This window comes from Chelmon rostratus, chromosome 7, assembly GCF_017976325.1.
Source record: "Chelmon rostratus isolate fCheRos1 chromosome 7, fCheRos1.pri, whole genome shotgun sequence".
In the NCBI taxonomy this organism is placed as follows: Eukaryota; Metazoa; Chordata; class Actinopteri; order Chaetodontiformes; family Chaetodontidae; genus Chelmon; species Chelmon rostratus.
The window spans coordinates 23,635,463-23,649,491 of NC_055664.1; the positions used below are offsets into that span (position 1 = coordinate 23,635,463).

A 14,029-nucleotide genomic window follows, 5' to 3' on the forward strand; every position below is an offset into this window, starting at 1 on the left:
AAAGAAACAGAATAAACTTGCAAAATAATGTCTAAAACCTATTTACATACAATTATGACTGTTTTGAAATGGGATTTGCAAGTTTGAAATGATATATGGACTGTGGCACGGAGAAAGAGGTGACGTGTATGACATACGTGACAAGTGACAAGTGCTACAATTAGATAAGTAATTAATATTGAATAACACTGGAGGTGGAAACTAATGTACAATATTATTATTATTATTATTATTACTATTATTACTATTATTATTATTATTATTATTATTGTTGTTGTTGTTGTTGTTGTTGTTGTTGTTATTATTATTATTATTATTATTATTATTATTATTATTATTATTATTAATAATAATTCCAGAGCAAGTAGCACCAGGAGTAAATACTTTTATTTACTACATCGGTTACGCTGTTTTGTCCACATTAATACAAATCAACTCAAATAAAACCTTTCCTTTTGTTTTATTTATTGATCTAAAGAGAAAATTGTGAGAACACTTAACATCAGCACAGTGCTATGTTAAGCAATGCTGGAGTTAAATTGTCTATTTACCACATGCTAATACTAAAATACAATAATACTTCCATGGCTGAATTTACCTCACATTCCTGACTTTCATCATTACAACAACTCAACTGAGGTGTCGTCTACTATATTCAGCGATGTCATTTGCAGGCTAAGTTTACGAGGCATCGGTGAATGCATCAGTGGCACGTCGGGAACAGAGTACCGGTGAGTCCAACCCCTGGGTGGGGATTTCTGTGATTGATGGTCACCTCCCGAGAGTACTCTCCCTCCCTTCCTCCCTCCCTCTCTCTCTCTCTTTATCCCCCTCCCTCTCTCTCCCTCTCTCTCTCTCTCTCGCTCTCTCTCTCTCCCCCACCCTTCCTCTCTCCCTCCCTCTCTCTCTCTCTCTCTCTCTCTCTCTCTCTCTCTCTCCTACCCTTCCTCTCTCTCCCTCCCTCTCTCTCCCCCTCTCTCTCTCTCTCTCTCTCTCTCTCTCTCTACCCCCCCCCCCCTCTCTCTCTCTCCCTGAGCAGGAATGTGGAAACGGGTCCAGTCAGTCAGCGCTGCACGTTTCTGCACCGCACGGGAATGAATAATTGATCTTCGCTTCGGTTAAACCCATTGATGAGGAGGAACTGATTGGTGAACGGATTCCGCGCTCACTTTTTGGGATTTACATTCTTAGGTCGAACATTTCTTTTCTCTTTTCCTCGACTGAAGAAAAGTTTGCTTTCAGACAAAACACAGCTGGAGGTGGCAGATGGAAACAAGCTCTCAGTGTACACCAAGCGCACCTTATCCCGGAGGTCTACCAACATGTAAGCTTTCCTCTTCTTTTTCCTTTTCTCAGCCTTGCCTTTATTCACATTCCGACAGTGTGAGCACTGCGATAAGCGTGTTCGGTGAGGTCACCCCTAACGAAAAATCACTACGTCCCCGTAGTGGCAGCTCCGGCAGGGAATTATTCCTCCTGAACTACAGTCAATGTGCAGTTTGCATTGCTCCTCTGATACTTAGTATGTTACAGTCCCATATGGAGTTTTGTTGTGATGTGACTACAGTATCATTTAAAAGTTTATCCCAGCAATGCTATTCCTGTTTTGGAGAAGATAGTTTTCACAATAAATCTAAATTCACTGTAGCCTTATAATACCAGTTGTTTCAGTAATAGGCTACTTGCTGGACTGTACTAGTTGTTTTATTCTTTTTATCATTCCTACAACAAAGGGAAAGCCTTAAATCAACAACTAAGAAGGAGAACAACCATTGCCCCAAGCTTATCAAACTTGTGTTGATTATTTAATGGCCTGAGTTTTGTAATAATTGGATTGTTTTTGCTGTATTATATAAGTTAGATTATAATGCTGTTGAATTTATTGAATAATTGTGCCTTTTATGAAACTTGTGTCCAGTTTTGTTTAGTTTACTTATTTACTTACTGCAGTGGCTACTTTACTCTCTTACTGGTACTCTTTCATATCTGTGATTATAGCTGCACATATCGTGACTGGAATACTGATTTCTGGATGTCATATTATCTTTTATTCCAAAAGCCAGTTTCTTGTTCCCACAGATGATTTTTCTGTCAGTGCTGAGTCCGGATGTCTCTCTTCCTCCTCACAGGGACCCGGAGTCACTGAGAAGGTGAAGACTTAGTGTTAAATGCTCCCTGAGAGGCTTCCCTCAACACGGCGACTGCTCAAAAAACTGCTGTTAGTTCAGTGATTGTGTGAACCATTCACATCCTGTTTGCCATGGCATCCAGTCTGACATGTACGGGTGTTATCTGGGCCCTGCTGTCCCTGCTATGTGCTGCTGCCTCCTGCGTTGGCTTCTTCATGCCCTACTGGCTGCTGGGGACGCAGATGGATAAGCCTGTGTCGTTCGGCACCTTCCGGCGCTGCTCCTACCCAGTCAGAGATGAGGAGAGGCAGGCCACGGTGATGCTGGAGCAGTGCGGGCGTTACGCCTCCTTCCACGGCATCCCAAGTCTGGAGTGGAGGATCTGCACGGTGGTGACTGGCGTGGGATGCGGCCTCCTCCTTCTGGTGGCGCTCACGGCCCTCATGGGCTGCTGCATCTCTGACCTCATCTCCCGTACAATTGGCCGTGTGGCCGGCGGCATCCAGTTTGTTGGAGGTAAGTTTACTCTGCTGTGATGTTTTGTTTGTGTTCGTACCTGCAACCAACCCGGACTCCAGCTTCACAGTGTGGTCAGTGGTTAGGTCTGTTCTGACTGAGGGTGAGCACTGCAGAGGCTCACCCTCTATGAAGAGATCTGTGCCTCTCAAATTTTCAACTGTTAGATCACATATTTTGATGGATTGCACTGTAAGACTACAGATTCTCTATAACTCCTAAGATGTCTGTAGAGAACTGGGAGGCTTTAGCAGCTGTAATTGACCTCAAATGTGGTTTGAAATCACAGAGAGAAGCGTTGGTCATGAAATAAAATCACATTGGTGAGGCACCAGGAGACACAGCAACCAACAAAAGTGCCTGACAACATGTTGTGCACATTCTGTGAAAGGCCTTTGGACATTTAAGGCTTTGGTCCTATTTAGAAAAGCTTGGATTGGACTCACATATTGTAAATGAGGACGAACATATCATTTGAAGAAGAAACAGAACAGAACAGTGCTGAGATTCATAGTACGTTCCCATATTTTACTCTGTCCAGTCATTTTTCTTGCTGTGTCCTCTTATGTGCTGCAGCCTTTTGGCATCAATTCATATCTTTTGTTCTTAGTTTGACATGAGATGATGGAAAGCTGAGCTTCACTTGGCCTACCCTTATATTTCAGTGTGATTTTGTGCTCTGGGTTTGATCCAGAATGTGCCCCTTAAAGTTGAAAAGAAACCCACGCCCTTGCTCATACCCTTTGCAAAAATAGAGTCCCGTCCACACTGCAGTGCTGGCGATGGAAATGTCGTTTTGTTTGTTTGTTTGATTACAGTAAGTGGACACGGCTCCACACGGCACCGGCTTTGTTTATGTGTACTGTTGGTTTTGCACATGTGTTCTCCCGGGACGTGAGGTCTGAGGGAAGGCTTCCATTGAAGCTGCAAGTTTCTGTGCCCTAGTTTAAGAAGCTGCGGCGCTCCAGCCCTCTCATTAACTCAAAACCGTTTGCTCGCATACTGTGGCTCACCACTCTGCTATTTACAATCCCCATCACTTCAGTTTGGCTTTAAAAAGTGATGTGATAGAAAAGCAGGTTGCAGGCAGATTTGACAGAGCTGCCAGGTTTTTCAGAGACTAAATCTACAGAGGACCACCACAACATGCCATGTCCTAGTTCTAAAAGGCTTAGCTACTTAGGAACATCAGTATTAATGATGTATAATATGGAGGATGATTAAGGTGAAAGCTGGCTGGTTTATTCGGAAATGTGCACTTTTATGTAAGGAGAGCTCCTTTTAAGCTCACAGCAGCCCCATACATACAGCATTACAGCAAGATGCTATTTTGGGTTATGGGATTAAAAAATCCCTGTCTGTCTTTCTTGCGATTTCTCTCTTTCGTAGAGTCACAAATCCAGACGTGCATGAATTTAGATGGAGGGAGAGCGAAGGAAGGCGGGGTACAATACAAGATCCATTGCTCAGTACTTTTTAACTTGAATGGTGGCGAGCCAAAGGGCAGACATGTCTCAGAAGGCCTAATTGGAAGTGACACAATTGGGAAGCTCAGTGGGCTCCTCAATGTATTGTCTTCTATCACTTACAAAGAGTGTGGAAATGTCGAGGGAGGGGAGGGTAAGTAGGGAAAGGGAGAGAAAAATACAGTACCTGATGATTGAAACATTCAGCATTCACCTCTTATTAACCGAGAACCTCGCTGAGAAATAAAGATCCGCAGGGGGGTAACTGAAATGTGTGCCGAGAGATATGATCAAATCTCAGCGATTAGCAGAAACAGTGAGAGGGAGTAAATGAGGCGAACAGTCGGTGAGGCACCGCATGCGAATTCACCCGCTGCAAAGAAGCCTCGTGGTTCACCGTCTGATGCCGGTGTCTTTTTGTGTTTCCTCTGCACCTATTGTAGCCCACTAATGAAGAGTGTCTCACCAAAGAGGCCGGGGCCTCTGGGCTGCCACAAGTAAAACATCCACTTTATGTCTCCTTGTAATTTATCTCAATCCCTTGAAGTAGATTAGAGCTGTAAGGATTTATCAGTGCTTTATCTCATTAACTGCAGCCCCGACTGAAAGGATAACTTTTTTAACAATAACTATTATTGTTGCAAGTGTTGTTGTTGCCCTCTTAATGCTGTTTTCTCCAAGTTCACTATGGGCAAGTTGTTCCAGAGCTGGTTAATTGGTAATGGCAAAGGCCCAGATTTCCTCCACAGGCCAGAGAGTTAGAGTCTGAATATGAAACTATGAGACTGTTCTGGCTCATAAATCAAAGGCCCGAGAATTCTGTGCTGCTTACATTAAACAACTGCCTTAACTATAGTTTCTTAGCTATGCAGCAATGCGAGCTCCAAACGACTGTGGCACAGACAGGATTTCCAGACATTAAAAGATTCCTGACTTGGCTTGGATTTTGTTGTGAGGGATTTTGATACCCCCCCCCCACCCCACCCCACCCCCCGCGGAGGCTTTCCTTGTCTTTAGGGTGCCTGCAAGAAGAGCTTTGCACAGCGGGGGGGAGCTATTAAACATTTGTTTTCAACGGCACTATTTAAGACCTCCATGTACCTTTTTTCATACGTTACCCTCAGCACAATTACCTGCCTTTAATTTAGGCTTTTTTGACCTCTTTGGTTTCTTTCCTCTCTGCACCAGAAAGGTACTTTCATTTTGACATTTTGCTATTTGACTGCATCAAGATGACTGACAGTTTGGCAGATCCCGTGACTGGATTACTGGTCTGCCCTATCAACAATTAAATGCTAGGGCTAGTGATGGGAGCCTGGGGCCTCACCAAGTCACTTTCTAATGGGCCAATGGGATACTTCTCTCACTTCATGATATTTCTGATTGGAGGGGGCATATAAAAGTGAGATAGACTTATTGTGGGATGGTTTACGAATGTTTTGATCTCTTACAGAAGCAAATTTGTTTTCTTTACTTTCTTTCAGTTACGTTCTTAAATGAGTGCAGCTGGAAAATCACGTTGAAATAGTTCTCTGTACTAAATTCTTAGCTAGATTAAAAAAGGCTTATTAAATAGCTATATCTCGCTTGTGCACTGTCTGATGTTCTTATTATATAGATTCGATTGTGGAGGTCAAAGTATTTCATTTTTACCCTCTCTGCTTGATATTCTTGCCAGCTGTCATTGCTTTTGTTGCTCATTGTAAACTTTTGAAGTTTGGTGGTGTCCATTTAGCAACATGAATTGCAAATTTAGACCTAATTTATTTCACTGACAACTGTACCCCATTGACCTTTTAAGACAATCAATCAAATTGAACTGCTGTGATCAATAAACGTTGTTCCCGAAGGTTGATTTGAAGCCCACATAGTGTCACAAGTCGCATTAGGAGAGGCAGTGATAAAGCATTGTTCCAAAAGATGCCTGAAATCTTTTCAAAATATTACCTTGGGCCTCGCAGAATATCAGCTGGACTGAAATCATTTTAACGCTTGATGAAAATGTCAGGAGATATAGCTCCTCAAGGCCGGAGGATATAGGCTCTATTTTATTGAGAAGGTGTTGAACTGCTGTGTGCTTGATATTGAAGGTGAAATAACAAGACAAACAGCATGATGCATGTCGAGCTGCACTTGGCCTTTTTCAGCGAGTTTGTCGGGACAGTATGTCGGGTACGAGTGGAGGACTTCATATGAGCTGCTGCTGTTTCAGAGGAGGGGCAGACCTACGAGGTGTAGTGTCCCCAAGGGATGTAAAACCAGAAAAAGGTTGAAACAGCTCAACGCAGCATATTTCACTGACATATGGGAAGAATGTGGTCAGCAGGGAATCTGTAGAGTCTAATTTTGTCTGACATTGTTGGGCAAAGTAGAAGAAGTCTTTACAGTTTGGGGGAGAATGTTGGCCATTGCTGCGGGATGGCTCTAAAACATTCATTATTGATTACAGACATTAAATGTCTTTTACATTAAATATTACCCCTGGGTTCTGACTTTTCTTTGATGAAATTAGATCCGAAATTGTGGATCTTTCTCATGCATTTCTGCTTTCTGATGCTCCCATGTGAGGTCTTTCAGAGTGAGATGATAAATGTGTCATTTATTTGACATACAGGAATCTTTTGGCCAGTCGCTTTTGGATTTAGTTTTTTTTAATTCCTTCAAAGCGGAATTGAAGAAATCTCTTAAACTTCAAAGATGGCGAGAGTAGAAACAGAATTTAAGAAAAGTCGATGAAACCGCATTAGGGTGGCTTGCCAGAACAAAAAGGCTTGTTTGTGGAGGAAACAATGTGATGCACTGGGTCGAGCCTCCACATTGTGCGCAGACTTGTTGGCCGTGCTGGTTGAATACTTCCCACACCAGCCTCCGCTGAAGCTGCAGTTGATCTGAACTATCAAATAATTGGCTGCGTTGCCTTCTGGGAAAGCTTCTCCATTTCGTTTTCTGGTTGATTGGCTCTGTTTACACCTCTGTGCCAGCATCTCGTTTGCCCACACTGGTGTGGAATGTCACTAAATGAACGATGGGAAGCTGCAGAGAGGATACACACATGAAATCCATTTAAGTCTGGGCTCCATTTTAACACTCACCACTTTTTTGAGTAGCTCTGTTGAGAGGTGACAAGTAACACACAACATGTCACACAGCATCCTGGTCATGTGCCGTTCATGCCAGACAAAATTAAATTTACCGCATCTGTCTTCACTATCTCTCTAACTCAGAGTGTATGTCAAGGGCATGAGCATGAGCGATAAATTTAAAGACATGTAAATAAATTACAGATGGGCTGCCATTGTGGCTTCCATAATGTTGCCAAGGGCTATTTGGCACAGGAGCGTGTTGTCCTGTTTGAGAACCATACCAGCACAGCCAGGAGCTTTGTCCTTGCGTCGGCTTTGTGAGTTCTTGCCAGCTGGATCCCACCCAGTCCCAGAATGTGTGCTTCCACTCCCCTCACACCATCAGCACTCATTTCAAGAGGTACAACAAAATGAAATCGCATCCACATGAGGAAGGCTTTGGGATGAATAGCTCATTTTTCTGGGGGAATATTCTGTCCCGAACGGTGTCTCTTGACACTCGTTGTTTAATGGTGTCGGATCACGAGACATTTCCGAGGCAATGGGTAAATATTCCCTGACATGCTGTGTTATCCTTTAACTTTCAAAAACCTATCTGTATTCCTTCCTCCTTGTAGGCCTGCCAGATTGTTGAGACGATGATGAACTACACTGTCTGATCTGCCATGGAGGCATTGCATAAAACTAATGAGATAGCGGCGGCCCATATGTTTGAGAGGAGGAAGTCAAGACTTTTCACTGCTGACAAGACATGTGTCATGTTTTTTTTTTTCTTGCTCTTCATTGCTCATGTTTCCGGCCGCTGATGGTTATAAAGTGGACGTCTCTGCCTCCAGGTTGATTGATCAACTAAAGTGCACACCACTCTTGCGACACTGTAATGTACTCATTCTGGCCAGGAGCTATTTTTGCTCAACATACAGTTCCCTCAAACCCCCACCAACATCACCACGAGGGTGTCTGGAGTCAGAGAGCAGCGAAACGTAGCCTGTGCAGCATAGGCAGTCAATTTTCTGCAACACTCTGGTCTGTCTTTCTCCTTCACCCCTCACTCTTTCTCACACCTTTTCTGCCCCCTTTTCTAACCTTTCAGGTTACCACGGTATTATTTCCAGTGCTCTCAGACTTCAACTCTCTATTTTAGGCTTGTTTCACCTTTCCTCTAATTCTGCTTTCTGTCCACCCCTCCGCGTCCTTTCTCTCTCCTTCTCCAGCTCCTTCCCTCACTCTCCTCCTCCTCCTCCTCGCTGTGGCGGTGCACATTGCTGTCTGCAAGCAGAAAAACAAATAGATTGGGCCAGTACCCAGTGACCCGAAGAGTGGACCTGGGCTCAGCCAGAAAGACAGAAAAAGAGAACGGATGAAAATAAGAGAGACAGAAACAGAGTGGAACAGGGCGGAAAGCCCAGCATCAACAGGGATTTAGTTTTGTCAAACAGGAAGTCTGGGGAACCAAAGGACAGACAGAAGGGTTATTTCAGTCTGTTCCTCTGTTAAGTCATTGTTTTCACTGCCATAGTAGCAGGCGTGCTGCATATCGGGTTGGTTTTGTCACTCGGAACAGAACTGTTCCAGAAAACGTGCCTGGTGTGTCTGGATTCGTGTCTGGCATTAATGCCGTTAATGCAGAGAGCAAGGGACCCTGACAGTTGGGGGGGGGATTAATGAATTTTGGATGTAAGTTTGATACTGCTAATTGTTAATTTGCAGTAATTTTCCAAGCAAAAATGTCAAACATTTTCTGGTTCCAACTACTCAATTCAATAGACAATTCTCTGTCTTTGGTTTTCCTGCTGCTGGTTAGACAAAACAAGCAATTTGATTGTGGCATCTGGGAAATCAGGATATTTTTTTTTTTTTTTTTTTTTACCATTTTCTAACGTTTTATAGACAGACTAATTCATTAATTAACAAGATTAAAGCCCCTTTTATACTGCCTGTTCAAGGCAGCAATGCTGTGCCATTATTCTGCAATGCTGTTCTATATGAAACGTACAAACACAATATGGGGGGCATTCTTGTTCCACCATTAAACCAGCACCAGAGGTAGCAACAGAGCAGAATCAACATCTGTAACGTGGGGGTGCTGGAGCCACTTGACACCGATGCTGCTGCGTTACATAACACATGTTTTGCTTCCAGAATGCCACCATACTATCTAAAATCACACCTTGGGGTAGCATTGCTTGGTTGTGTGTTCAAAAGCAAAGCCATCCTAATGACGGCTCTTCTTTACAGCAGTAGTGTGAGATCTCTGTGTAAAAAGGGGGCAGCCGTGCTAGCAGCTCCATGAGGCTGTACTGAGCAACTTTGATGCTTTGAGCCAAATCAGCATGCTTACATGATCACGAAGATGCTGATGTTTAGGAAGTATAGTCCTACCATATTCACCATCTTAATTCAGTTTAGTTTAGTATGTTAGAAAATGCAAACATATGTTAATCAGCACTAAACAAAGTACAGCTGAGGCCGAAGGGAATGTAATTAGTTGTGGTAGCCTGCTGCACAAAATAAGTTGTTTTAGCACATCTAATTAAATTTTTTTGACCTGATGATGGCATTAGATGAAAAGTTATGTCCTCAAGGCAGACATGATTGTCTGGACCAAATTTCATGGCAATTCATTAAATAGTTGCCATCCCTAAAGCCACATCAATGCCATGGCTGAAAAGGTAACTCACATTGCTAGCTGCAGCCCTAGAACTCCTAACCTTAATATTTCTTTGTGTAACGTTTGTTTTCTGAGTCAATAACCCAGAATGTTCTCCTCTGCCTTAACAAAGAGTGCGAAGCAGACAGAAAAGTAATTGTTAACACATATCACGTATTTGCCGATGACACCGAAAACAGTGAATATGTGTGAGTGGATGAATCACTGCTCAGACAGATGTTTAACAGATGCTGGAGGCTGCACTTCTCTGTATCGCTGGTGACACACATTGTGTAGGCCATGTTTTATGTCACTGCCCCAGCCCGACTTACAGTGAGCAATACTTTAGTCACAGGTAGGAATACAAGAATAAACCTCTTTCATGCAGTTTGAGCCATCTTAGTCCTTGTTTCTGTGGCAGGTAAACACGAAGAGAGAACAAGGGAAAGAAAATAGCATCTGTTTTCCTGAACCTCACCACATGTTATTCCTAATTAGGGATGAAGAAAATGGAAAGCCCACATTTGACCTGTTAGACATCTCTGAGGGAGTCAGAGGCATGAGTCGGCTGAATACATGAATAAGTATGGATTGGATGGATTGGGTCTGAGCCCTGTGGGATAAAGTAGTTTGCTCAGTATTCATACCCTCTTTTACAGTCTCAGAGGCACCATGCTTTTAACACTACAGTTAATTATACCCTGTTCTTCCTAGTGAGGGAGAATGTGGGGTCAATACTCCTTTTGTGCTGCCTCCTCGCAGGTCAAATAGCAGACCAGTGAGGAAATAGAATATGGGCTGGATGTATGGAGACAGATCTGCAAATAAAATGGCGGCACAAAATAGCCTGGAGAGGAGTCTATTTTTGGGAAAGGAATCCAAAGTAATTGCCTGCCTTTAGTTTCTTTACCCTCAAACCATAGATTCATTATAAAATTGTAAACCTTCATATCCCAAAGAGGCGATGCAATCACCCGCTCAAGAATCAGTGTCATCTCTCTCCTTTTCTCCAATTATGACTGTTAGATGTCTCATTTAATTTGACTCGCTGTGTCCGAATATCCACTGCATCTTATCCCTGAATGGCCAGGAATAGCGTTAGGAGCTGCACGAAGAGCCAGAGTTCTCGTGGTGGATAATACGTGGAAAAGAGCCGCCTCTGTCCCCTGGAGAATTAGATCAGGGTCAGTGTGCCGCTCTGGGAGAGAAACTTTGTGCCTAAGTGGGTCACTCAGACACATGTGGCCATGTTAGACAGTGAAGACAGGTGAAGGTGGCATAAAAAGCAGCTGAAGATCAGATCAGAGGAGGACAGGGGTCACCTGTGCACATGCTTTTGTTTGTCAGGAGCGACCCACAGTCTCTGAATGACTCAGTGACAGTAGTCGCAAATGTAAAGAGGACATGTGCTCTTGCAAAGTGTGAAGCTGTTGCTTGTTGTGTCTCTGTGTTTCGTTGAGAGTGCCTTTCGTGTAGCCTGCATGTGGCTCGGTGTGTTAATGTCCTGTCTGCCGAGGCCAGGGCCTGTCTTTGCTGTCTGCCTTAAGTCATGCTGGGAATTTAGGGTAAATATATTCTGGTGCCCCACCCCCCAACTTCTCCATCCTCAGCAACGCTACAGTTTTAATCTGAGGCTTTTAATGAGTGTGCTTGAATGTGTTCCACAAGCGAAAATGTTTGAATTGAATACATTTCACAGCTTTTCTTTTGCTGTCTTCACAGCAGTGGGCTAAAATCTATATTTAACGTGTGATTGTGAATGCTGACAGAGTCAAGGATTTTTCCTTTATGAATCCATCTTATATAAATTACAGGCAGTAAGACTCTTGAGAGAATGAGTGTTTGTGAGTTAAGTAATCAATACAAATGAGGCTTCATCTGAAGGAGAGGAATGTGCATTGTGGGCTTTTTTTTTTTTGAAGCCTTGCAGAAACGCACCATCAAAGGCACCTTGGCTCAGTAATAAGCAAAATGTCACTCCTGTCATTATCATAAAATGACAACCCTGTAATTGTGCTGCATGAAATTATGTCTCAGGAAAAAAATGTGCATGCCTCAGTTTTTATACGGCTGACACAAACTGAACAATAATCTCCATTTTTAGGCCCTCGGCTGTACTTGTGCCGACTGGGGAGGGTTTGGTGTTTGGATGGAAGGCGACACAGTGTGACTCCGGTTTTGCTTTGCTTCCCAGACTCTCATTCCAGCTGGTCAGCAGCAGTTGGGTGGGCGCTCCCATGATAGGATCTGGTTTCCACAGCAGCAGGGGGTGCAGACCCAAAGAAGAGAGAGAGAGGGAGGGAGACAGAGAGAGGGGGGAGGGAGGGTCAACATTTGGAGAAATCCCCAGAGTCTTGTAGCGGTCAGTGTTATGTTGCTTAAGATAAACAAGTTAAGCTACAAGTTGGCTTTAGATTCAAGAAATAGCACGCCGTCATTCTGCTGTTAGTCAGTCAAGCTCCCAAAGTCTATTTTTACTCTCCACAAGCAGATTGTTGTCAAGCCTCAACAGTTAACAGCACCTTGTTTCCTGGTTTTCCTGTGAACCTAAAAGAGTATAAAATTCAGCAGAAACAGCAAGACATAAACAAAACCCAGCAAGAAAGAGCCTGAAGTCAGGCCCTTTCTAGCCAGCAGACAAAGGCTGTGAAAATGCTCTGGAATAAGAGGCCCCAAGATGGGGCGCCCTTTCAGTTCATCATAAGACAGAGTGGCTAGATGTATTTTGAGCTGCTCTCTCCAAAATGCAGCCCTGTGAAAGCATAACACAAGGTCTCTGGAATGCACAAAGTGAGCTTCATCTCGGAGAGAGCTAGAAGAGGCTATAAACAGGACAGAAGACGTGCTCTACCCATATTTGTATGTGTTTATGAAGAAGCAAGAGCCAATGGCCATATTTAGGATCGTTGTGAAAATCGGCTGGTGGAAGAGCTGAGCGGCCTGAGGTTTGGAAACTGTTATTAAATGCCATGCAGGGACAATTGTTACAATAAATAAATTAGAAAATTAAATAATGTTGGAATGCATTCATGTGTTGCATCAGATGAAGTTTGCTGTATGATAGGTGGGGATAACGTTATCAGCAGTGATACCTTATCTCCTTCCTCACCTGTTAAAAGAGCAGAGAACATTAGCAAGACAATCTGCCCTCCATGCCTGCGCCGCCTCTCCCTCCACCGCTTTCAAGCACTTTATTATCATTAGTCACATATTCTCTTTTCTGCTTTCAGTTATTTCTTGCTTGACTCATCTGTGTGTTCTTTTTGCTTGAACAGAAACAAAATGTCACAGAAAGCTGAAATGAAAAGCGTAAGCTCCCTTCCAAAGGGTGCATGGGAACAAAGGTACTCTTTGATCCAGCGGACTGACTTTGCTCTCTGCACTAATTCTAGGTCTGAGCTCCCCCCAAAAAACGCCCAGTTCTTGTCCCATGGGCTCGCTGGGGGTCCTCGTGCAGCAGCGGCCTGGCTGTAGTTACAGTTACACCAGGATACTACACAACATTTTGCCGGGAATGATTTAGACTCATACTGTGACTGAACAGCGCTTTTTAATCACATAATCCAGCAATTGCTTAAGCTGGCTCACGAGTTGATGTCTCTAGCGGGAGATGGTGTTGATGCATCGAAATGATTAAATACGAGTTATTCTCAGGCTTTATAAACTCACCAACATAATGAAAACACCAATCTCCAGTGTATAGCTCCAAGATAATGCAAACGCTGACCACCGTCATTTGTCTGCTCTGTGTTGTGGCTTTCATTTTAAATAAATCATCGCAGGACAAAGTAATCTAAATCCATTCAAAAGCGAAAATGGGATCAAATTAATTTATTCTTGGCAGTGTCTGAGCTGTTATAGTTCCAGCATCTGAAAAAAGTATTGATTTTTTTATGAAATACATAAACCTCATTACAGCCTCCGCACCCTAGTGTTATAGTCTGACTGCCTGTATGTAAGCACCATTACATGGGCAAATTGGAGGGAAGCCAGAAAGCTTTTAACAGACACAACTAAAGACAAGGATGTCACCTGTTAAGGTGAAGTAGAATGGAGGATTTGTAATTACCGAGTGATTATATGTGGAGCCAAGCCCTTGGGAGGTGAAGCGTATTGCTCCGCTGCCATCTACTTATCTCCTGCACTGCCAGCTAAGACTTTATCATTAGTGAATGTGTCACTATC

General features: G+C 43.3%; 1 protein-coding gene across 1 annotated transcript in view; it reads left to right on the plus strand.

Moving 5' to 3' along the window:
* Window positions 1-1,049: 1,049 nt before the first annotated feature.
* Window positions 1,050-14,029, plus strand: part of LOC121609515 (LHFPL tetraspan subfamily member 6 protein) — a 41,824-nt gene continuing 28,844 nt past the window's right edge. The window contains exons 1-2 of the mRNA XM_041941164.1: window positions 1,050-1,324; window positions 2,130-2,645. Coding sequence (XP_041797098.1) covers window positions 2,261-2,645 — 385 coding nt within the window. The 5' untranslated portion in view covers window positions 1,050-1,324; window positions 2,130-2,260. The remainder of the gene's footprint in view (window positions 1,325-2,129; window positions 2,646-14,029) is intronic.